At 37.4% G+C, this 25,279-nt stretch overlaps 1 protein-coding gene across 4 annotated transcripts in view; it reads left to right on the top strand.

The window, feature by feature from the left end:
• Nucleotides 1–25,279, top strand: part of EPS8 (EGFR pathway substrate 8, signaling adaptor) — a 168,688-nt gene that overhangs the window by 84,626 nt on the left and 58,783 nt on the right. For 3 of the 4 annotated variants that reach the window (XM_037033975.1, XM_037033976.1, XM_037033977.1), the window contains exons 2-3: nt 18,678–18,757; nt 20,636–20,712. In XM_037033975.1, the coding sequence (XP_036889870.1) occupies nt 18,699–18,757; nt 20,636–20,712 (136 nt within the window). In that variant the 5' untranslated portion in view covers nt 18,678–18,698. The remainder of the gene's footprint in view (nt 1–18,677; nt 18,758–20,635; nt 20,713–25,279) is intronic. The other variant, XM_037033978.1, reaches the window with a different exon arrangement.

The raw sequence follows: 25,279 nt of genomic DNA on the forward strand, positions 1-25,279 counted from the left end.
TTTTATTCTTTTCTTTTTTATTCTCTTTAAATTCAGACTGTTACCTAAATTGGACAAGAACAATATTCTTCTTCAGTTATTTTTGCATAAATTTCTCTTCAACAGTTTTTGTGCATCAGTCTTGAAATATTGAAAGCACTTTGAAAAAATGCATAAATTCTGTTTCAGTGGTTTACTAGTTATGCTAGATTTTGATTGAGGACATCCTGAAATAACATTCTCAGAATGAATCATTCACTCTCACACCTGTTGGAAGTTCATAGCTAGACTTGCCTCAGTCCAACTTTATGTGCTTATAAATACTTTCTCCTTCTGCAGTTGACAGAGGTTGTACTATTATATTCATTATTTTACTTATTTCATGTTGGCTGCCCCCTAGATTGTAAGCTCCATGAAAGTAAGAACGTGTCTATGTCTATTTTGTTAACTGTGTTCTTGGTATCTCAAGCTATCCTGTCTAGTACTGTGGCCATTAACCACAGGCAGTTTTTATGCACCTAAATATAAACTAACTTATACTTAATAAAACTAAAATTTCATTTCTCAGTAGCTCTAGCCACACTTCAGGTGTTCGGCACTTGTATTGAACAGTGATGATACACTGTATTTTCATCATCGAAGGAAGTGACTTTTGACAGTGCTGGTCTAGAGCACTGATGATCACACATTGGTTACTTGTAGAATGAGCGAAAGAATGAGTACTCTTTTTTTAAAAATATTTCATTTATTTATCTTTAGAGGGGAAGGGAAGGAGAGAGGGAGAGAAGTATCAATGTATGGTTTCCTCTTATGCGTCCCCTGCTGGGAACTGGCCTGCAACCCAGGCATGTGCCCTGACTGGGAATTGAACCACAATCGTGTGGTTCGCAGGCCCGCGCTCAATCCTCTGAGCTACACCAGCCAGGGCTCGATGAGTACTCTTATTGGCTGGTACCAAGTAACACTGAGTGAATTTTATTTGAAAACTCATCTAAAAAGTTTATTTTGCCTTTTAATTCATCGGTGTTGACATATTCCCAGCTGATTTCAAAATACTGGATTCATCATGAAAGGGCAGTGTACAGCAGTGGGCGAGAGCAGGACTTGGGGTCATGTCTTCCCTGTGTGTGTAGGTGTCGTGACTGAGTTACCCCTCACAGCTTTTGTAAGTCCAGGATTCCTCATTCAAAGGGGGATGCGGCCTTGTAAGGTGGTAAGAATTAAGTAAGATGATGTACATAAAGTGCTTGGCGGAGAGACTGACACACTAAAATGCTTAATAAATGAGAATTGTTATTTTTACAATAGTGAACAGATATATATGTCTAAATTTACCCAGTTCATGGATGATTTGGGGGTTAGGAAGAACTTGACTACTATTTTTGAGAATATCCATTGTTATAATTTGGCAAACATTTTTAAAAGGCAGTACTATGTATAATCAAAGCTTTAAATTTACTGTCTTTTGAATATGAAATTTAATAGATTAAAAAATTTTCATCTTAGACTTATTTTTCTCTTTTAATTTTTATGACTCTGTAAATATCTGACATCTTACGAAGAGGAAGTTCACAGCTTTTTGGGCAGCTTGACCTTTAAGACACATGCACAGATACCTGTGATCTTTGTTTTGGGGTAGCTCAAAAAGAATTTGTCCCTGCCTGTATTCATGTAAATAAGCTTCTCTTTGGAAAAAATTCTGCATAATTAAAATGAGTAAATTAGTTGTTATTTACCTAAAGGTGAATTTCAGATTCCATTTAGGCACATAACAGTTGTGATTTTAAAGCTATGATTTAATTTATAGAAAAACAAATAAAGCATTTTTCATTACAACGATATCTGGTTTAGCTGGGAATATCACCTCCATTTTAAGAACCTAATGCAGTTGTGCATTTAAAGCTATGATTTAATTTCCAGAAAAACAATTAAAGCATTTTGCATTAATTATAGTGCCTGATATTGCTGGAGATATGCCTTACTAATAAATCCCCCCCCCCTTTTCTGGGATTTGAAAACAGTATTTGTTATTATAATAACAACAGGTAATTAAACATTTACTACCAAAATATCAGCTGACTTCATGTGAGGTAAATTTCCTTCATTTTTTGTGTTACTTTTACTCTGGCTCTTATGGTACTTTTATTTTTAGTATAAACTTGTACTCCTATTTCATAGTCCGATTTAACCTCTCAAGTTCATATTAGAGGTGACTTGGTTTTTTTCTCCTGAGTTTTTCGTTAACAAATATTTGCCAGTGTTTAGACAATGAAAATATATTACAGAAAAAGGCAGATTAAACCCATATATTTATTCTACTCCCTCCAAATAAAAGTAAGTAAAAGGATTTTAAAAATACAAGCAGTGGGACTCTGGAAAGTATATGAATGACTGTAACCCACCTAGAGCTCCGAGAAGTTGAAATCCAAGCTGCCAGAGAGAGACATTGAGAAGCAACCTGACTTTCACTTCAGAACCTCAGTCAGGCTCAACAGTGAGGGTGAGGCAGGAACAGGAGGATTAGCTGGTAGTGTCTGTAAGTGAACTTGCATCTCAGATGCTTCCCCACACTGCAGTGAGAGTGGAAGTTTATTCAGTGAGAATGTGAACTGGGAACTCACGAGTGGGGAATACCAAGGCACAGATGGAGGGAGGAAGAGTAAAAGAAATAGTTACTAAACAGTGAGAAACCTCCAGCCCACATCTTCTCCTCATCACCATGTTCTCCAGGTACAGAATTGGTAGATGTTTCTTTGAGGAATCTGATAAATCTGTGCAAAAGCTCTGTAGATCCTGATAGTTGGAGGTCCCCCAGTGGGATAGCCCAGCCCAGCTGCATTGCCACAAAGCACACCCATCTGCATAGACTTCCCGATCAGCTTTTTATTGCTCTGTCTCCATGAGAGTAGTGACCGATGATCACCAGACATTTGAAGACATTCTAAGACCAAAATAGACCAGCAGAAAACAAGGACATTGGCAGAAATAGAGACAATGAAGGGAAAAGAAAACTTTAAAATATTATCATTATATTCTCAGATAGGTAAAACATACAACAATCAGGAAATAAGAACAGGTGTTATAAGAAAAGGAATAAAAGTATATTCCTGGACGTGGAAAATTGAGAGAAGACATAAAAAGATCAAATTGTTTTTTGAAAATAAAGTTGAGGAAGCCACTCAGAAAAATAGAACAAAATTACCAGGAAATGAAAAACAAAAGAGAAAAGAAAAAAATACTACAGACTCAGTTTAAGAGGTCCTATTCTGAGCAGTTGAATGTTTTAGAAAAAGAAGAAATGTGGTAAAAAAAAAACTATCAAAGAAATAACTCAAGAAGATTTTCTAGATTTTAAGGACAATGATTTTCAAAGTTGAAAAATCTATTGAGTTCCTACCACACTGAAGTTTTAAAAAACACCTATACCAGTGTATTGATGAAATTTCAGAACACCAGGGAAAATGGAATTTCTCTAACTCCAGGACTAGAGAAAGTTTTAAAAAGTTCTATATAAAAGATTGAGAAACAAAATGGCACTAGTATCTCAGCAGCAACACTGAAGACAAGAACAATGAATTCAAAATCCTGGGGCAAATATAATTTGCAATATAGAATTTGAAACCAAGATAAACTCCTGTGACCATCTGTGAAGTTACCGTAAACACCTTTCAGTCATGTAAAATGACCTTTTTTATATTCTTTCTCATGAAGTTCCTGAAGTATATGCTCTCCAAAGATAAAAAAAAGTAAAAGTAAGAAGGAGGGAGACAAGAATCTAAGACAGGAGAAAGATGAATGTAATAAGCAGGATAATGTTGAATTTGGATCCACGATGAAACTCTAGGAGGCCTAGAGAGTAGTCAGTTTTGATCCTAATAGGAATATAGTATAGGGACTGGGGAGAGATGCCTCCTGAAAGATAAAAGTTATAGTGTTTAAGTATATTGAAAGGAGACTTAACTGTGTTGAGACTAAAGGAATGAAATTAATAAAGGTATATATATGAGACCTAGGGGGTGAGAGTGAGATCACTTTAACTTGCCATGACTCAGCATTTTATAATTCTAATTTGGGAATTTATTCTAAGAAAATAAAGAGATGCTCAGAGTTGCATGTAGGGACATAATACCCCCTCAGTATTATCTATGATTTTGTGATAGAAGCGTTTCACTCACAGCCAATTAGTAGTTCACGTACTGAGTTATAATAACAGCTTGTGTCTCGGCATCTAAGAAATACAAAAGGTTGAATCAAAAAGCAGATGTAGTCTTAGTATATATGACTAGCAGTTACACAGATACAATACGTAAAGACTACATTTCAGTCTAAGAATTTGATATGAATGTGACTGTATGCATTCTCATTTTATCTCTTGCTTCATCCCTCCTCACTTTCTACTCCTAAGTTATTCTTCAGTAACCACACTGCTGGTGGCTTCCTAAAGGCACCAAGCTGTCTCTTGCCCTTGCTCTTCTCCCTTCTGGCTCACTCAGCTTTGCATCACAGCTTGAAGCCTGAGGGCACGCACCTTGCCTTGCCTCTTCTTGCTACCTCGTACTATAAATGATCCTTTTGAGGCCTCTCTTTCTCACTATACATTTCTGAAGAGCTTTGTCTTGCCTGCATGACTCAGTCCTTTGAGGGAGATTTTGTTCTCTGGAGCCACCCACCCCCCACGACCCTGCCCCACTACCCAGCTTCTCCTGACTTTACGCTCCCCTGTTCTTACGTTGTCTGTAATGTGCTCTTTTCCCAAATAGGATTTTTCTTTTTCCCTACGAAATGGAAAGATGGGAAGGTTTTCAAGAAAGGTTTTGTTCTAGATCTTCTGTGAGTTGGATGAAGTGCCAGGGAATTGTTTTCTTTGTCGGAGTACCTACTGAAAATCCGTTGTTTTGTAGTCAGACAAAGGTTGACTTGGTTTTTTTGTTTTCTTTTGAGTTCTTCATTGCATTACTTTCTAACAGCACCTTAGGATTGCCTCCATTTTTTAAAGATACATAAAAGATGGTATAGTGAACGGAGTACACTTTATTTCTGTCGACAAAATGTTAGATGGTATAGAATAGCAGGAATAAGGAGCAGTTAAGAATGACTTGAGAGTTTCACCTTATCTGCCAGTCATGAACTGTCCTTGGGCTTATAAAGTTATACATGTTGAACCTGATACACTCTGGTACCTAACACAGTATACGAAGTATTCTAGTAGAGCGAAAGGCCTGCTCCCGTGTAACCATTATGCTAGCTCTATAAAACTGTGTCTTGCTAAAATACAACAAACAAATTGAAATAGTAATTCTTGACAAGACATGATAGTTCTTGTCCTCTTAGTAAAATAACCCATGCAAGTAGTATGGCAGAGGATCCTGAGATGTGTAGTGTTTTTTTAAAATAAAATATCTGGGAAGGGTGATATAAGAATGTGTATTGTAACACAGTAGAAAGCTTTCTTTAACATTCATTGAAACAAAACTGCATTACCAAGAAAAGTCCTGTATATTTTAGCAATTAAGCATTTTACTTGTAATAACCTTGGGGAGATGTATTTATGATTTAGAAGAGTGGGATGAAGTCAGTACAGCAGCCGCTTAAAGGTGACATGTCTCACGTTGTGGGTTGTAACCATTTATAAAAATACGTCATACAGTTTGGGAACCATTGATCTTCTTAAGGAACTGTACTGGAAGTACAGAGTGAATCACCTGCAGTGTTTGCTTACTGCTCGAAGTCCTTTGTTCAAGGTAATACAGAGGAAGGTGGTTATGTGGCAGTGGGGTAGTTAAATATTAAAATGTTATAGCGTGTCTGTGGGTTAGAGCTCTCACTGTACCTGCAAGATTTTATGATTTACTATTTTTATAGAGACCATTTAATACATCATAATGAAAGTTGAATTCAAGAGTTTTTATTTTATTACAGATAATTTTAGAACACGTTTTCCTGTCTTTCCACCCGGCTGGGCTCCATCAGGCCCGGGTAGCTCTTGATCTGTTTGCCTTTGTGAAATGTGTTCAGCTTTACTAATTTAGGGTTCTGCACTCCTATAGAAAGGATATCTAACAGTAAAAAATATCTCATATGTGATGCTAATTTCTTCAGTGATTTTTGTTTGTACCAGTTAGTGACACAAAGTTTAATTTTGGAAACTTCGCACTAAGGTGCATAGAATATGAGCAAATAATAACCCTCAAGGCTAATTTTACAAAAGTAGAGATTTTAAAAAATTACTGGGCAGTGGGGAGGGGTTGGGGTATGTGAGGTGTTCTTCTCTACTTCTTATTCCCTGAAACGTGTTTGGATGAAAACTGAATTGGCAGAAAAAGTTAAACTTTTATTCTTATCCTGGGAGAAAAATGCCAATATTGATATTCTTGTACCACTTCTGAGAATCTATACTCAACAACTTTTTGCTTCTGTGAGAATTTGAGCTTCTTAGGTAATGTTTACTTTTAAAAATTCTGATCATTTTTTGGTGATGTTAGCCAAGGTTTTTTGTTGAGGGCTGGGATCTCTGTCATGCCCTGAGCTCTCTCACTCTTTCTCCCCCTCTCTCTCTTCTTCCCTCCCCCTCACTCCCTTCCTCCTCTCCCCTCCCCTCCCCCCTATACCCAGCACCAGTGAAGCTTAACTCAGATCTTTTTTGAACCACCCGAGATAGGAGTTTTACAGGGGATGAATAATCAGGAGTTTCTGTTTAATGAATCTTAACCCTGCTTTTTGTTTTTTCATCTCTTCAGTTGGTTTGAAAACACAGGATAAATAAATGAATGGTGGAGAATTTGTACTCCATTTAAATATATGGTGTATAAATTTCTGATACAGAAGAATTCAGAATAGTCCATGCAGATACTCTCTCCTCAAGGAGGTGGAGCCGCACTCTGCATTCCTTAAGAGTGGGCTCCGTGTAATGACCTCCTTCCGAAGAGGCCTGTCTAGCAGTGATGTGGGAAGTCACTTGATAGTGGAGAAGCCTGACAAATGCTGCCTCAGTTGGTGACCAAAGCTAGCATAAACAGTGGTAGGTCATGCTAATCACAGATGTGATGAGAATGGCACATGTTCTGTGCTTTTTCTCTCCAAAACGTGTATCTCCAGTCTAATCAAGAGAAAAACATCAGACCCTTATTGAGAGACATCCTATAGGACATCAAAGTACAGTCCTCCTCCAAAAACCGTCAAGGTCATTGTTGCAGGATGAATTGTGTCCCCCATGCAGATGTGTTCAAATCCTAGCCCCTCCCCTCACCCCATATCTGTGACTGTGACCTCGTTTGGATAGGGTCTTTGCAGATGAAATACAGTTAAGGTCATACTGGATTGGGGTGGACCCTAACCTACTGACTGGTGTCTTTATAAGAAGAAGGACATTTGGACACATGTAGGCACACAGAGGAGGCCACTGGAAGGCAGAGGCAGTGGCTGGAGTGATGCATCACAGCCAAGAAAAGCCAAGATTACTAGCAACCATCCGAGCTAGAGGAGGCCAGGCAGCATCCTGTTGTACAGCCTTCAGAGAGAGCTGTGTTCTGCCAACATCTTGATTTCAGATTTCTAGCCTTAAGAACTGTGGGAGAATAAATTTCTCTTGTTTTAAACCTACCTAGTTTGTGGTAATTTGTTATAGTGACCCCGGGAAAGTAACACAGTCATCAAAAGGAAGAAGAGTCGAGAAATAGTCGCAATCTAGAGGAGCCTGATGAGCATGAGGACTAAATGTGATGTAGTCTTGTGAAGAAGATCCTGGAAAATACTAGGTTAAAAAAACTAAACAGAGCAGCTTTAAGTAAAGTATTCACTTTAATTGATAAAAATATGGATATTGATTTATTCATCATGACAATTATCTTATGCTAACTTAAGATGTTAAGAATAAGGAAATGGGGTGTGGGGTAGAATTTTCTTTACTACTTTTCTGTAAATCTGAAATGATTCAAAATTTTAAAAAGTTTATTGCAAAACATTTTTAAAAGTCCAAATTTAGCTGCAGTTAAAAATTTTTTAAATCCTCACCTGAGGATATTTTTTTATTATTGATTTAGAGAATGGAAGGTAAGGAGGGAAGGAGGGGGGAAGGAAGGGAGACACACACACACACACACAGACACACACACACACACACACACACACACGTCAGTGCGAGAGATAAACATTGATAGGTTGCCTCCCATACACACCTTGACTGGAAATCAAACCTGCAGCCTTTTGGTGTACAGGAAGATGTGCCAACCCACTGAGCAAGCTGGCCGGGGCCAGCTGCACTTTCCGTTATACTGCAGACCTCCACAGTATCTTCAAGGTGGTGGCAATAGTGAGGAGGTGCCTGAACCTGCTTTGGCTGCTCACTTACAGCACAGGGTGCTTTTGAATCAAAAACTTCTACTGATCAAGTATATGCCTTTTAAACGTTATATGAGGCGATCTGTAAGTCTACTGTTAATCATGGAAATAATAACATGAGAAGGAAAACCCATATGTGAGTAAACTTATGGAGATTTTGATTAAAATGCCTCATAGCACGTGTGAAATTTAATGGAAATCTTGCTGAGAAATAGTTCAAGATCTGATCTCCCCACACCCATCCCCAGTGGGACAATTTCCTCTCTCTCTGAATCATTCTCTTTCTTACCACATTTTATTGTTGGAAGATTCCAGCTAAATTGGAGGCTTACTTGCTTTGCCCCTTTCCTATGTATTATAATGGAAAAATGCAAATGATAGCAGCTAATTTATGGGCATCACATGCTGTTTACGTAGGGATGAAGCCTTTAATTGATCCACTTTTATATTTAGAAACCGTCTCAACTCCGGTAAAAAAAATAAACCCACTAAAGTAATACAAATAAATACTCAATAACAAGTGAAAAGTTACTACTCAAAGCTGGATTCAGCTTAATTAATACATTTACAATATTCTAATTAAAAGTAGTTTTTAATATGTGGTATGTAAAGACCTGATGTTTTCTACATTCTTCAGAGAAAAGTATGTTAATGACGCAATAAAGCCATTTCTCAAAATAGTGGCACTATTTTCATAATATCCCTTTCCATAAAGTAAATCCTCTTCCCTTCCATTTTTACCCCAGCCTTTTTTAGTACCTTATTTTAAGAAAAATTGTTGAATAAACTAAAGAATGTTATTGAAGCGCTCCGAATGAAAAGAACTGAAAACTTCTGGTTGAACTAGCAGTATAACTTGAGGGAAAGAAAATGTGGTAGAAGTCAGCCCGGTCAGAGACTGAGTCCTGGTTCTAATTCTAGCTTCTTGTGTTGTCACTCAGACAAGTGACTTACTTGACGCTGTCATCTAGCTCTGTGACATGGAGCTAGTAACTACTCCGACATGTTGTTTTTTGTTTTTTTGTTTTTTTTTAATATTTTATTTATTTATCTTTAGAGGGGAAGGGAAGGAGAGAGGAAGAGAAACATCAATGTATGGTTGCTTCTGTGCATCCCCTGCTGGGAACTGGCCCCTGCCGGGAACTGGCCTGCAACCCAGGCATGTGCCCTGACTGGGAATCGAACCGCGATCGTCTGGTTCGCAGGCCCATGCTCAATCCACTGAGCTACACCAGCCAGGGCTCCTGACATGTTGTTTTAAGGTTGGAGTGAGGGGAGGTTTGTAAAATATTATATGAAGTGGGAGCTCATTGAATGTTGTTTTCTTTCCCCCTTTTTATCTTCTGCCTGCGGCTATATCTGATACAAGAAACAGATAGTTCATTCATTACATGGCACTAGATGATTTTTAAGTTTCAGAGTAACAGACAAATGGCACTTAGTCTCTTTAGCTCAATTTCATTCTTCATGTATAAAATGAGAATGAAAAATAGTACTTCAGAACTTAATGTGAATGTCCAGAAATAGATAGAAAACATTTATCACGATAACTTGGTACAGGGTAAATGGTCAACAAATGGCAGTTGCTTTTTACAAAATGAGCACATTTTCTCAAGTCAGTGTGGTATGAATGAGGTTCTGAACAGCTGAGTGGTCATTTCTATGAGTAACACCCAAGCAGTGTGTGTGTGCAGATGACGATGTCGTCGTAGCAACCAGAATCAGAGGGAAATACTGACGCAGTGGTTATAGGGTATACGCTTTTCTGTGTTAGGCCCTCATATGAAGTCTGTCACAATGCTGACCATGTAATTAGTGCCAAAGTATTTCACGTTACTTGGTTATTGAATTTTAGTAACAAGGGTTTTTCTTCAGCTAGTTGTTTAACTAACATTCTGATTTGAACCTTTTTATTATTATTACCGTTATTAACAGTTGAATGTTTTTATTAGTTTTCCAAGTTTATTTATACACAAAAGCTCTTTATTTCTAAGTATTAGACCAAATGACAGAGAGAAATAGACGGTGACATTTCTATTGACAGTACCGGTAAGAGGTATTGAAAAGTGATCATTCTAGAAGACCCTGCAGGAGACAATTTGTAATTAAGACTATTTAAAGGAGATTCTTGGACTTTTTATGTTTCAAGCACAGTTGTTGGTACACAACGTCGCAATATGTTTCTTAAAAAATGAATCTCAGTGGTCTTTTAATTAAAGCCTTAAATAATGATAATAATCACCCTCAACTTGGTTATAACTTAGACCGAGAGACATGAATTAAATTAAATTGAAATCGGAGTATGCATACTTCAAGATACTTTGTTAAGTCGAAACAGACAAATAAGTAAACACAACCTTAAGTAAACAAGTATAGTCGGTGACATTTTCTCAGAGTACAAGTTATATTTAAGGACAGCTCAGCAGACAAAGAGCCACAAGTTGTCTGTTAGCCAGGTTGCTCTCAGATTGATCTCAGATATAAGTAAAAAGGAAGAAAAGGGAGCCTAAATTTTTTCCATCTGTCTATCTGGATCTTAGGACCCTCTAACACAGATTTAACTTGCTAATTTAGCTTATTATAGCCTCATTTCTTCTTACAGTGATTTTTATACATTCTGCTTACTTTCCTTTTAAAATTTGTGTTTAACATTTTTGGTGTGCTTAACTTAGATCTTAAACTTTTTAGTTTTATCTTTGTAATTGCCAAAAAATATTCTGTACAACTTAAAAGGAAAATTATAGTAACTATGACTTATAAAAGGTGTTTTCATAAGGAAATTGATGCTCTATTTCAAATCTTTTGGAAGCTATTATGACAGTTTTAATATACACTTCCAGCAGAATTAAATAGATAATTTAGTAGATTTCACTGAATTTGTGAGTCCTGAAACTTAATGTGATACAGAAAACTTTGTTTCCTTGGCTTTTAAGTTGTTTTCACAGCTAATAAAAATTAAACCACCTAATTTTTCAGTAAGAGTTGATGGTTCTAAATTGTATGGTCCATATACATATAAGTTGGATGTGTTTTAAAAGCATAAAGTAAAGCAAACAAACATCTGTAATTGTTTCTTTTGCAAAGTGTGTACTATAATTGTTATATTTAAATATTTGAGACTTTTGGCCAAGATGGACATGNGGCTTTTAAGTTGTTTTAACAGCTAATAACAATTAAACCACCTAATTTTTCAGTAAGAGTTGATGGTTCTAAATTGTATGGTCCATATACATATAAGTTGGATGTGTTTTAAAAGCATAAAGTAAAGCAAACAAACATCTGTAATTGTTTCTTTTGCAAAGTGTGTACTATAATTGTTATATTTAAATATTTGAGACTTTTGGCCAAGATGGACATGTAAGTAGATATACTTTGCCTCCTAACACGACCAAAAGAGGGACAGCACATTTAAAAACGAAAAATAACCAGAACTGCCAGAAAATCAAACTCTATGGAAGCCCGACAACCAAGGAGTTAAAGAAGAAATATTCTTCCAAACTGGTAGGAGGGGCAGAGCTGGGCAGAAAGGACTTATGGCAAGGCAGCAGCTGGTGGAGGGTACAGTCCCACATTTTCATGCAGTAAAACCAGGAGGAAAACTGGGGAGTGAGACAGGCCACGCAACCCAGGGTACCACTGCAGGAAAATATAGCCCCCAAACCTCTGGCTGAAAAATCCTGTAGGGGTTGTGGCAGCAGGAGAAATGCCCAGTCTCAGGATAGTTTGCTAGAGAGACCCACAGGGTCCTGGAACATATACCAACCCTCCCACTCAGGAACCAGCACCAGAAGGGCCCACTTTGCTAATGGGGCAAGTGACTGAAAGCTGGCTGAGAGCCAAGCAGGTGGTATTGTTCCCTCTTGGACCCCTCCCCCATATACAGCGCCGCAATGCAGCAACATGGGTTGCCCTACACTGGTGAATACCTAAGATTGTGCCCCTCACTATATAACAGGCCCACCAAGACAAAAAAAATATCCAAATGAAAGAACAAACCAAAGCTCCAAAAATAGGACTAAGCAATGAAGAGGTAGCCAACCTATCAGATCCAGAGTTCAAAACACTGGTAATCAGGATGCTTACAGAAATGGTTGAGTATGGTTGCAAAATACAGGAAGAAGTGTAGGTTATGCAAAGTGAAATAAAGGAAAATGTTCAGAGAACCAACAGTGATGGGACTCAAATCAATGATTTGGACTGGGAAGAAATAAACACTCAACCAGAACAGAATGAAGAAGCAAGAATGCCAAAAAAATGAGGAGAGACTTAGGGACCTCCAGGACAACTTTAAACCTTCCAACATCTGAATCATAGGGGTGCCAGAAGGAAAAGAACAAGAGCAAGAAATGGAAAAATTATATGCAAAAATAATGAAGGAGAACTTTCCCAGTCTCACAAAGGAAATAGACTTCGAGGAAGTCCAGGAAGCTCAGAGAATCCAAAAAAATTGGACCCAAGGAAGCACACATCAAGGCACATCATAATTACATTAGCCAGTATTAAAGATAAGGAGAGAATGTTAAAAGCAGCAAGAGAATAGGAGGTAGATATCTACAAAGGAGTTCCCATAAGACTGTCAGCTGATTTCTCAAAAGAAACCTTGCAGGCAAGAAGGGGCTGGAAAAAGTATTCCAAGTCATGAAAGGCAAGGACTACATCCAAGATTATTTTATCCAACAAAGCTTTCGTTTAGAATGGAAGGGCAGATAAAGTGCTTCTCAGATAAGGTCAATTTAAAGGAGTTCATCATCACCAAGCCCTAATTACATGAAATGTTAAAGGGACTTATTTAAGAAAAATAAGATGATCAAGAATACGAACAGTACAATGACAACAGACTCACAACTATCACCAACTGAACCGAAAACAAAAACAAAGCGAACAACTAGAACAGGAACAGAACCACAAAAATGGAGATCACATGGAGGGCTATCTGCAGGGGAGAGGTGGGGAGAATGTACAGGGAATAAGAAGCATAAATGGTAGATACAAAATAGGCAGGCAGAGGGTAAGAATAGTATGGGAAACATAGAAGCCAAAGAGCAACCCATGAACGTGAACAAGGTGGGGGAATGTGGGTGGGAGGTTGGTACAGGGGGGAGGGGAATAAAGGGGAGAAAAAATGGGACAACTGTAATAGCATAATCAATAAAAATATTACAAAATAAATATTTGAAAACCTGTATATTGCTACATGAACATTGTGACAAGTGAAACTATGATTGACAAATGACCAAAGTTTCTATATTTGAAATTCACTTCAGCAGATCAACATTTTCTATTCCCTTTTCTAATGATCTCTTATTCTGACAGATTACTATTTAAAAAACACAACACAAACCATGCATTTACTTGACTGTCACGAAGAATTAAACATGAAAAAGATGAGATACTGTGGCTATCACTTTTTATTATCCGCTATGGTTTTAAAATGCTAACCAGATCAAAATCAGTACAAACACTAGGAACTTAACTCTGAATGAACCAGCTTATTTTGAAAAAGAACTTCTTTTTTTTTTTTAAACTTTGGGAGAGAGTTGCACATATATGTATTTTTTTAAAGATTTTTATTTATTTATCTTTAGAGGGGAAGGGAAGGAGAGAAGGAGAGAAACATCAATGTATGGTTGCCTCTCGTGAGTTCTCTGCTGGGAACTAGCCTGCAACCCAGGCATATGCCCTGACTGGGAATCGAACCTCGATTGTGTGGTTCGCAGGCCGGAGCTCAATCCACTGAGCTACCCCAGCCAGGGCAAGCAGATACATGTATTTTATTTGATCTTTCACTAGCCCTGTGGGCTATGAAGATCAGGAATTATAATCACCTCCATTTTGCTGATGAGAAAACTGAGATGGAGATTTCATTGACTTGCGTAGGCTAGTCTGTGCGAGAAATAGAGTTAGGATTCCAGCCTTGCAACTGTGAGTGCCTGTGTCTTACCCATTAGCTCTGGATTCATGACGTTACTGTAGTCCTCTGTGCTGGGTAGACTTCTGGAATGGGCCAGTGATGAGTGCTGTCTGGGTTCTGTAGCTTATGAGATCCAATTATAAACAATTTAGGAGTTTTGTAAACTGCTATTAAACCAGTAATATCTTGAAATGGGCCATGGAGGAACTATTACTACCATGGCAATTAGTAAGCACTATAAGTCAGGGTTTCATTTTTTTTCCCAAAGAAATGCTTTATCTGTATACCACTGTATGGAAGTGTAAAATTGAAGAAGGGAAACAAACAACAATAAAAAGAGAATAGTTTAATTTAATACAAATGTAATATAATTTTTTGACAGATGTAATGTAATTTTATAAATATAGTACTTATCTAGGGTACTGGTCAGTGTTTCTTGTGCCTTAATTCAGAAGTTTGCTTCCAAGCTGTAAATTAGGAAGGCCTGAGTGTTCATACATCCTAACATTTTTGGGATCTATGTCAAGTTCCATCACTTGCAAAAATTATGGCAGTTGGCATGGCTTTTTCCTTTTCAGAATTTCTAGGTTTCAAATAGAGCCACATTTGTTGAGACTTATTTACTGTGTGTTTCATAGGGATTAATTTGTCACTTTAAGAATACTGTAGACTCTTCGAAGAGTGAGACATGGACTTTCCCTTTTCTTTGAGTACATTTTTAATGAACACCTATTATATCCATGCTGCTACTCTTTTTTATTTTTTTTACCCTCACCTGTAGATGTTTTTATTGATTTTAGAGAGGGAGATCCACAACCCAGTCATGTGCTCTGTCTGGGAATCGAACCCATAACCTTTTTGTGAGTGGGATGATGCTCCAACCAGCTCAGCCACCCCAGTCAGGGCACTGCTGCTCTTCTTATTGCCTGAGAAACACCAATTATCACACAAAAGGTTGTTGTTATGCCCTTGTAGAACTTAATCATCTAGTGAAAGGTCAGGAATTAATTCAAACATAGGAAAAATATAACTGGTAGGTGCTTTGAAGAATTGTTCATAGAGTTGAGAGTGTCTGATAGTGGGTTTTTATTTATTCATGGAGATCAGTAAAAGCTTCCCTGAGAGCACTGCCATTGAACACATCTGAAGAATGAGAATTAATTTCAAGTTACTAGGTTTTACTATCATTTCTTTTTGAGGGTGGGGATCATAATTTTATTTTTATTTTTAAAAATATATTCTATTGATTATGCTATTACATTTGTCCCATTCCCTCCCTTCATTCCTCTCCACCCTGCACACCCCTCCCCCCATAATCCCCCCTTTAGTTCATGTCCGTGTGTCATAAGTTCTCTAGCTTCTACATTTTCCATATTATTCTTGCCCTCCCCCATCTATTTTCTACCTACCATCTATGCTGCTTATTTTCTGTACCTTCTCCCCCCCTTCTCCTCTTCCCACTCCCCTGTTGCTAACCCTCCATGTGATCTCCATTTCTATGGTTCCACTCCCAATCTAGTTGTCCTCTTAGTTTGCTTTTGTTTTAGGTGTGGTTGTTAATAACTGTGAGTTTGCTGTCCTTTCACTGTTCATATTTTTTATCTTCTTTTTCTTAGATAAGTCTCTTTAACAGTTCATATAATAAGGGCTTGGTGATGATGAACTCTTTGAACTTGACCTTATCCAAGAAGTGCTTTATCTGCCCTTCCTTTCTAAATGAAAGCTTTGTTGGATAGAGCAATCTTGGATGTAGGTCTTTGGATTTCATGACTTGGAATACTTTTTTCCAGCCTCCTCTTGCCAGTAAGGTCTCTTTTGAGAAATCAGCTGACAGTCTGATGGGAACGCCTTTGTAGGTGACTATTCCCTTATCTCTTGCTGTTTCTAGAATTCTCTCCATTTTAATCTTGGGTAATGTAATTATGATATGCCTTGGTGTGTTTCTCCTTGGGTTCAACTTCTTTGGGACTCTGAGTTTCCTGAACTTCTTGGAAGTCTATTTCCTTTGCCAGATTGGGGAAGTTCTCCTTTATTATTTGTTCAAATAAGTTTTCCACTTGTTGCTCTTCCTCTTCCCCTTCTGGTACCCCTATAATTCAGATGTTGGAATGTTTAAAGATGTCCTGAAGGTTCCTAAGCCTCTCCTCATTTTTTTGAATTCTTGTTTCTTCCTTCTTTTCTGTTTGGTTGTTTCTTTCTTCCTTCTGGTCCACTCCCTTGATCTGAGTCCCATTTTCCTTTCCATCACTATTGGTTCCCTGTGCATTTTGCTTCATTTCACTTAGTGTAGCCTTTATTTTTTCATCTAATTTGCAACTAAAATCAACCAGTTCTGTGAGCATCCTGATCACCAGTGTTTTGAACTGTACATCTGATAGGTTGGCTATCTCTTGGTCGCTTAGAAATATCGGCTCTGGGGCTTTGAGCTGTTCTTCTTGAGCCATGTTTTGGTCTGATCGCACCTGTTATATCTGAGGGGCAGAGCCTTATGTGTTCACCAGGGCAGGGCAACCCAGTCACTGGGTTGTGAAGCTGGATGTGGGGGCGGGGTCAGAGAGGAGCAATGGTGTTTGTTCTGCTTTCTTCTGGATTTTGGTTCCTTCTGTTGCTTCCTGCAAGCAAACCGGGCCCCTCTGGTGCCGGCTCCTGGGTTTGTGGGCCTGTGCACCCTCCAAGACCCTGTGGGTCTCCCCAACAAACTCTCTGTGAGCCTGGGAGCCTCTCCTGGCACCTCAACCCTGAAAGTCTTTCCAATTGGTATTTTCAGGCTTTAATTCCTGTTGCTGGGGCCCTAGCCTGTGTGGTCTATCTCACTGACTGCTTTTAAACCTGCTTGGTTTATCTGCACGTGAATGTGTGTCTGCGGTCAGCCAGCTGCCTTTCGAGCCTTACCGGGTTTTTGTTCCACTAATCACTGGGTCTACTAATCACCGCCGTTTCCTGGTGGGACCACTCTCCGCCGGCCACCGACTGCACCCCTCTTACTGGTCTGGATGAATGGTTCCTTGTCAGACTTCAGTAGAGTTCAATTTTCTCTGTTTTGGCTGTGGTTTCATTTCTAAATCTTTGTTGTTCTTAAATTTGGTTGTGCGAGGAGGTACAGTATTTCCACCTACGCTTCCATCTTGGCCAGAAGTCCCCTATCATTTCTTAATATAGACTTTTTTATGCATTCCCAATCTGAATTAAGTTCCCTAATTATATACCCTCTATATCATTCTGAATTGTCTGTTTTAAAGGTAACAACAATTTTTAATTTCATATTTATTCACTATGTCTGTTTTTTCCCACTATACTCTTGGCCCAAAGCTGGGACTTTGTCTGTTTTCTTTACCTTGCTGGTACCTGACACATAGTAGTCATTTGCCAGTGTCTTATAAGGAAGCTGGGATGTATCTTCCTTACTTCTGATTTATTGAGAATATATAGTAATATAATATGGAGGGTGGGACAAAAGTAGGTTTACAGTTTTTTGTAGGGAAAATAATACAATAATTAATAAATAATAATAAAAGAATAAACTTCATGTTTTGTATACTTACAACTATAAACCTACTTTCCCCCCCACTCTATATATGAAACTCAGAAAAATAAGACAACACATAAAATATTTAGTTTTGTGCCATAGAACCTAGGGAACACCAAGTATCCAGGAGTGAACTAAAATAAATCAGTGTAGCAGTATGGTCTAGGAGGATACAAGAAAAAGCCATTGGATTTGGCAATAAGGAAGTTTTACTTACCTTGTTTGAAGGAAATTTGTTCAGTTTGTGAAACAGATTAAAAATCATTTCTGAAGTTACATATCTGGTGTTAATTTTTAAAATTGTCTTTTATGAAAGGTAAAAAGAATGTTTAAATGAACACATCTTGTAAATAAGATGTATCTGTGTGTATGTATAAGACATTGTCCAAAGTGCTTTGGAGGAAGGAAGGGGAGAGGGAGGAAAAAAAGAAAATTAGATGCAGGAAAAAAGACTGGAAGGAAATTGACAGGACTGTGAAATGATTATCTTTAAATGATAGAACTTAGGCTGATATTTTTCCCCTTTGTACTTTTAGATATTTTATTTAATATTTTTCAAGTTTTTTAATTGAATTAATTTGTTAGTTTAAAAGGAAACAGTAAACAGTGCAATTTCATGAAACTGACAATTGATTATGAATTTAAGCCCATATACTTAGAGGATTCAGAACTAAATTTTGGATTTTTTAACTTGTCTGAATTTTCTAACAATTTTAGTATAGTAATGTTAAATGTCAGTTGGATCTTTGTTTTTGTATATCCATTTGTACTTTTTGTGCCTGAGCTCTTTGAGGGTGGAGATACTTGTCTTTGTATTTCTAGCACCATCCTGGCAGTGATAGATACTTGTTGAATGAGTAACTGTGAAACTGAGCTGTCTTGACCCTGTGATTGCCTTCAATCTTTGTACCTTTCATTTTTTAGAACGTATGATTGAAAGCCACGATGAATGGTCATATTTCTAATCATCCCAGTGGTTTTGGAATGTATGCATCTCAAATGAAGTAAGTTGGAAGGTTTATATTTAATTTGTTGGTTTTTAAAAATTTGGTTATTTTGTTTTATATTTTTAATGAAAATATTAGTTTTAGTACTTGATGTAGTTCATTCCTCATTAATATAAAATATCTTTATAATGCTAATATATTTTAACATAAGTTTGTTGTTTCTGGTAAGAAAAGAATGGTTAAGTAATATCAACTTCAGTGGTAGTGATTTAATAGATGTTTTTCCTGGTATTTGAAGTTTTATTGCTTCTTATAGTTGAGTATGTATACTCTGCCTCAAAGCTTTCAGTTTTCTCTGGAGCATTCTATTAGTGTTCTTCCTAAAATTTTGGCATTTGAGGAGAGTTAAGTGTCATCTAATCCTCTGTACAGAGATATTAACCATTGAGTAAAATACAAAAAGATCAGGCACAGAAACAAAACTAACCTTGTGGCTCCAGGTAGAACTTGAAATCACCACCCTAAGTGGCCATTGCCTTACACATTGTGGTTAGTATTGTTATTTTATATTGGCCTTTGTGGTATATAGGTTGCTCTTCATTTTTTAAAACTAGGTTACTCACAATGTAAAGAGTTATGCTTCCCTTTTTTCTTTTTACAAAGATTATTGCAAATCTCTTTAGTGTTGGTAAGAAACACTCCATATGGGGCAGGGAGGGTTGTCAGGTGCCATCTTTTCTTGTCCATCAGTTATTCAAGAAAGTTTGGCTCGCTTTTTTCCTTTCTCTTACAACAAATATCCATTTCATTAGGAATTTATAACAGTTTCTTCTATTAAAGAACCCTTGCTTCTGTCCCTTCTGTTTCTTCTATTCTAGCCCTATTTATGGCCATTGTCTCCTACCTGAATTTTTACCATATCTTTCTATCTGGTCACCTTGCCATTAGTTTCGGGAATGTCTTCTTTTAAAAAAGTTCTGGGCTATGTCACTTCCTTGTATAAATGTATTTGCTATACCTAGAGCATAAAAATTTACATGATTAAGCCCTCTGTTCGCCTTCTCTACTTCTCAAGTCGTTCATCTGACTGAGCACATCACATTATGTGCATTTTCCCTCAAACGCCATGCTTGTTCTCAGGCTGGGGCCAGGTGCCATCTCCTCACTTAATTCTCCCCATATGTGAACAACTTCTTTCCTTTTAGACTCTGCTTATAGCCAAGGTGTCAGCTTGGCTGTAAATTCTTGGGCATCCTGATAAAAAGTTAGCTGTTCTTTGATCCTACATGTTATAGCTATTAGTTTTATCCAGATACCACATTCTGTTGTAACTGTTTTAATTGTTTTATTAACCCTGTTCCCCTAACCCCCATGCCACATATCCATCTGGTTTAGGGCTTAGTAAATATTACTGAAAAATGAAAACTAATTAAAAAGTTAGATAATACGTTTACTTAATATAATGTATTAGGAATAGGAGGCTAGAAATAAGGTAAAGTTGATCAAGTTTGATGATAAAGTGTTATTTTGGTTAACTGCATTTAAATATTTGTGAAAGCAGTGAACATTCCGTTATAGCTTGGGTCAGGGGGAGCGTTGTATAACAGATCACTGCTCTGAACTTGATTTGGTATGGCCAACTTCACCTCGTCTGAGGTACTTTCAACCTTGATGAATCCTCTTGGCCACAGTTCTGACTTGGCATCTGAGAGGAGGCTGTGGTTCGTACCAGCCAGAGGCCTCAGTTGGGTGGCATGGTTTATATTCTATGTCCTGACCCCTCGCCAGAACATGACTGTCTTGTTTTGGCGTCAGTTCAGTATGTGTGTTCAAAGCACATGATGATTGTGGTATATTGGAATTTTTATTTGCAGTTTTGAATTATTATTAATTTACTTTGGACTTTAACCCAGACAATAACTGTTTTTATTACAGTGGTTACGGATCATCATCTACCATTTCCCAGATGGACAGAGAACAAAGTTCAAAAACAAGCGCAAAGGCCCTTTATGGTATGTTTTTTTTTGATACAAGTATAATTCTATTTCTAACCCCTTTTTATTTTTACAAATCAAATTTTCAGATTCATAGTTTGAACCCACGCTTTCTTTTGTATTCTTTGGAATGAAGTAGTGATAAATAAGAATTTAAAAAGAGTTTTTACAATAACTACCAAAGCTGCGACCTCTGCTTGCTGGTGTGTTAGAACTACAGATGATGCATTCCAGTGCTTTCTGAGGAGGCTTTTGCATGACCCCAATGCTTTAGGTGCGCTTCCCCACCTAGTCACTTATGATAGGTTTATTGATCCTTGTGACTGATCCAGTTGCTTGTCGATGTCGGTGGATGGAACTTCTTGCATCTAGTTCTTCAACTTTTTGGGTAGTGTTATAGTATGTCCAGTAGCATTTATATGATTTCATTCTGCACTGCAACACAAGTGGGCTTTCTCCCCGATTCTTCTGTAACCTCCACGGTTCTCTCTAGATGGTCTCACATTATAAATAATGTGTTTTAAACTTTGATTATAAAAGTTATTACTAAAAAGAAGCTGAGGACCACATACATTTAGGAAGGCATTTGCTTTTACAGGACTTTCATGGCTTTTTAATATTATACAACAATAAAGAATCACAGTATGATTGTGGTTAAGAGCAAAGACTCTGGAATCAGACTTTCTGGCTTCAAATTCATTTCCACTGTTTATTAGCTGAGTGATCTCGGGCAGGTTAATTCGCTTGTCTCTATCTCACTTTTGCTTATTTCATTATCTGTATAATGGAGCTACCTCATTTTATTCATATGAGAATGGTGCCTGGCTAGTAGGAAACATTTTGTATTTGCTATTATTATTGATATTATTATTGTTATTATCTAGGAATCAACCGCATTTTCTAAATTTGGATTTTTTTTGACGTTACCTAGATCTATAATGCCTTGGCTATGGTAAGAGTGAAAACTTCTAAAGTTTCCAAAGTTCTTTTTCTGCGTATATGTTCAGTGACTACACTTTAGCACTCAAATTATACATTGGGAAGATTGATTGTATACCGTACATGGATACATTTTCTTCTGGTCATGTCAATCCGGTTTGTGTGGCTTTCAGTTTTGTTGAGTACTAAATTGTGACCTTCTTACTGTGGTCCAGTAGTTGAGAATTGTAGATCTAGAGAATGTGTTCAACAAATAACCTATTTTGTGGTTAATCGTGCTTAAAACAGGGCCATTGATTGATATATGATCCCTGACTTTAAGGCACTTGTAGTCTTAGAGACTTTAAGAAACTGGGATTTTTTTTAAGGTAAAAATAAAGTAGATAATTTCTTCAGTCTCTCATTTCTAGAGAAATATTTAAGTGAGTCTGTGTGTTAAGCTTTGATCATCATAGCATCCACTTCCATGTCATTTTATTCATTTCATAGATGAATAAGAGATGGTCATGGCTTGTACACCGTTTTGGGGAGGAGGAGACTAGCAAATATATTGTCCTAATAAGGAGCTAAATAAGCTTGTTTGGTAGTGTGTGTAAGGGGCACTGGGGAGGAGGAGGTAGTCAGGTAGGCAGAAGAGTTGAGCCTTGCCGTGAACTCTGAAAGTTAAGTAGTGTTTGCCCGGGCATTGGGGAGGAGGGTGCGGGGGGTGGCCAGGGCTGGAGGGTGCTGTAAAAAGCAGTGTACGCTCTTTTAAAACTTGACTCTAAGTTCTATAGCAGTGGGTGATGTTTGCCATGTTTACTTCAGGATTCACTAAGCCTTAGCACAGTGCCTAATGTCTAAATTGTGCTCAGTAAATACTTGTAGAATGGATGTAATGAATTAGTGAACTACAGTTTGGTGTTACCTGGAGAGTACAGGGTGGTGCGTTAGGAAATAAGATTGGAAATATAAACATGGCCCGTATTAGGAAGAATCATACTAATGAATTGGATACAGGGAATGATTAGCTATTGTTGTGGTTTTTTTAAAAGATTTTATTTATTTATCTTTAGAGGGGAAGGGAAGGAGAGAGGGAGAGAAATAGCAATGTATGGTTGTCTCTCGTGTGTCCCCTACTGGGAACTTGTCCCACAGCCCAGGTATGTGCCCTGACTAGGAATCGAACTGCAGTCCTCTGGTTCACAGGCCCACACTCAATCCACTGAGCACACCAGCCAGGACCCATTGTTGTGTTTTAATCAGAGGAGTATATAGGTCACATTTGTCTTGAGTCTCTTTAGTAACGGTATTAAGAGACATTTGGTGCATATGGTTAGGAATAGGTGAATCAGACATCCGTGTAAGAGCCCTGAGACTTTTTTTAAGCAGAAAGAGTATTAATCTTCTCACAAATAACTCAGGCCCAAAGGTTTGTTTTCAGGGATCTAAGAAAGGAGTAAGAGATAAAAAAGTAGGGCTTGGCTGCAAATTTTAATGTCATTAGCAGCAACTTCATAAAATCGTAGATTAAAGGATTAAAAATCTTTAGCTTTTAGGCAGTAAACTTTTATTTCCCCCTTTTTACATATGAAGCAAGTCAAGGCCCTTTATTAAGGCGAGGTGATTTCTCAAAGTCACATGACTTTAATTGACATTAAAGTCAATGTCATTTGACTTTATGTGACATTGATTGTCATTTAACTTTATGTTAATGACATTAAAGTCAGTGTCATTAATTGACATTAAAATGTCTTCATGGCATATTTCTTTTTTTTAATTTTATTTTTTATTTTTTTTAAAGATTTTATTTATTTATCTCTAGAGGGGAAGGAGAGAGGGAGAGAAACATCAACGTATGGTTGCCTTTCATGCGTCCCCCTGCTGGGAGTTGGCCTGCAGGGAACTGGCCTGCAACCCAGGTATGTGCCCTGACCGGGAATCGAACCGAGATCCTCTGGTTCGCAGGCCTGTGCTCAATCCACTGAGCTATGCCAGCCAGGGCTTCATGGCATATTTCTAAGCTTATGTCCTACAAATTATTTTTATAAACTTATAAATGTTTATTGAACAACACAATTATGACAATAAATTTGCTTTCTTTGGATGTGTTTTAATTTAATTTATTCAAGGAAAACAATTACAATGCTCTGCAGTTTTAATAACCATATTTTGTCATTTCTTCAAAGAAATGTCAAAGCCAACATGTGAGAGGCTCTGCATCACGAGAGTCTCTGACAACATAGGGACTTTTGTTTAAGGAAATAAATAATATTTTTTTCTTCTTCACTTATGATGGCAATATATCATTTAGCTATTGATATCCCAGAATTAAAAAACAATTGTGTATATATAATATATATTTTTCTAGCTAGGCTATTTGTGAAAGTCTTTAAACACTAAAACTTTTAAAAAATGTTTTAAAGGGAAAGTACTTGTTAGTTGTATTAAACATTCCTTCTCGTCAGGGTGTAGCCCCTGTAACCTCCCGTTAGTGACTCACAGGGTCATGGGTGTGGGCACTAACCAGTGTGCTGCCGTGTGCTCAGAGGCCACAGTCTGTACCTTTGCACCACATTCGGAATCTTCACTTTTGAATGTGTGGGTCTGCTTCTTCCATCTGAGCAGATCCCAAGCCTTTCACTTTTCTTTATTGTTAACTTGCCTGCTTTCATCATTGCTTTTGATGTGCATGGGCTGAGACACTAGGTAGAAACTCCTGTTAGTGAATAGATTCTGAATGAGGAATTCAGTCTTTCTTATTAGAGCCTACTCATTAGTACGTGCAACCTTTAATGTGTAGACATTGTGACATATCTGTCTGTCATTCAGAGGGCTAATTTAAGTACAGATCCTTGGGTGTGTTCCAAATAGCTGAACTTCCCGCAAAAGTAACTTCCCTTTAAATTAGATATTGCTGAATTTGGAATATGACCCTTTACCATAAATAATCGGCTGTTTAAAGTCATACTCATCTATCTCCAGAAAAACCTCAAGTGTTACGGAATTACCAATTAGTCATACTTTGTTGTCATTATCAACATTTGCAGTAACTTTGACATTTGTGTTTTGGGGAGGCCAAGTAATAATGGATAAATATGATGTATATTCTCAAGTCTCACTTAGCCTTAAGTTTGAAATTTTTGTGATGTTAGCAAGGAGGAAACTACACTTGTGTTTTTCCTGCTTTTCTTTTTTCTTCTCAGGGAGCTACTGATTACAATTAAGTATAAGTAACCTATAAACTGCACAATTCTAGGATTGACTTGACTGTACATTTCCCTGTGTTTTTACACAGTGTTTAACTCACCTTTTTCAGAGTAAAATTTTGGAATATCCCACTTCTACTAACAGATACCTACTCTACATAATTTTCTTTTTGTACCCATCTTCCTCTCATTCTCCTGGTCTTGGTTTGGAGAGAATCTGTTTAATTGTCACAATTGAAAACCAAGCAACCTCTTACACATTTAAGTGGCACTGAACAGTTAAACTCATTTCTGTTTTCCTCTCCTTATTATTTGTAATATACATTTTACTTATTTTACATGAAAAAGCATTCAGTTATATTTTTGAACAATAATTTTTTTCTTATTCTTAAGAAGTTATTAGCCCAGAATTATTATCAGGAAGTTGGGCAGTGGTGGAGTTATAAATCAGCTTCAGA

Source organism: Sturnira hondurensis, unplaced genomic scaffold (genome assembly GCF_014824575.4).
Source record: "Sturnira hondurensis isolate 20B ecotype Veracruz unplaced genomic scaffold, ASM1482457v3 Scaffold0021795, whole genome shotgun sequence".
NCBI classification, from domain to species: Eukaryota; Metazoa; Chordata; class Mammalia; order Chiroptera; family Phyllostomidae; genus Sturnira; species Sturnira hondurensis.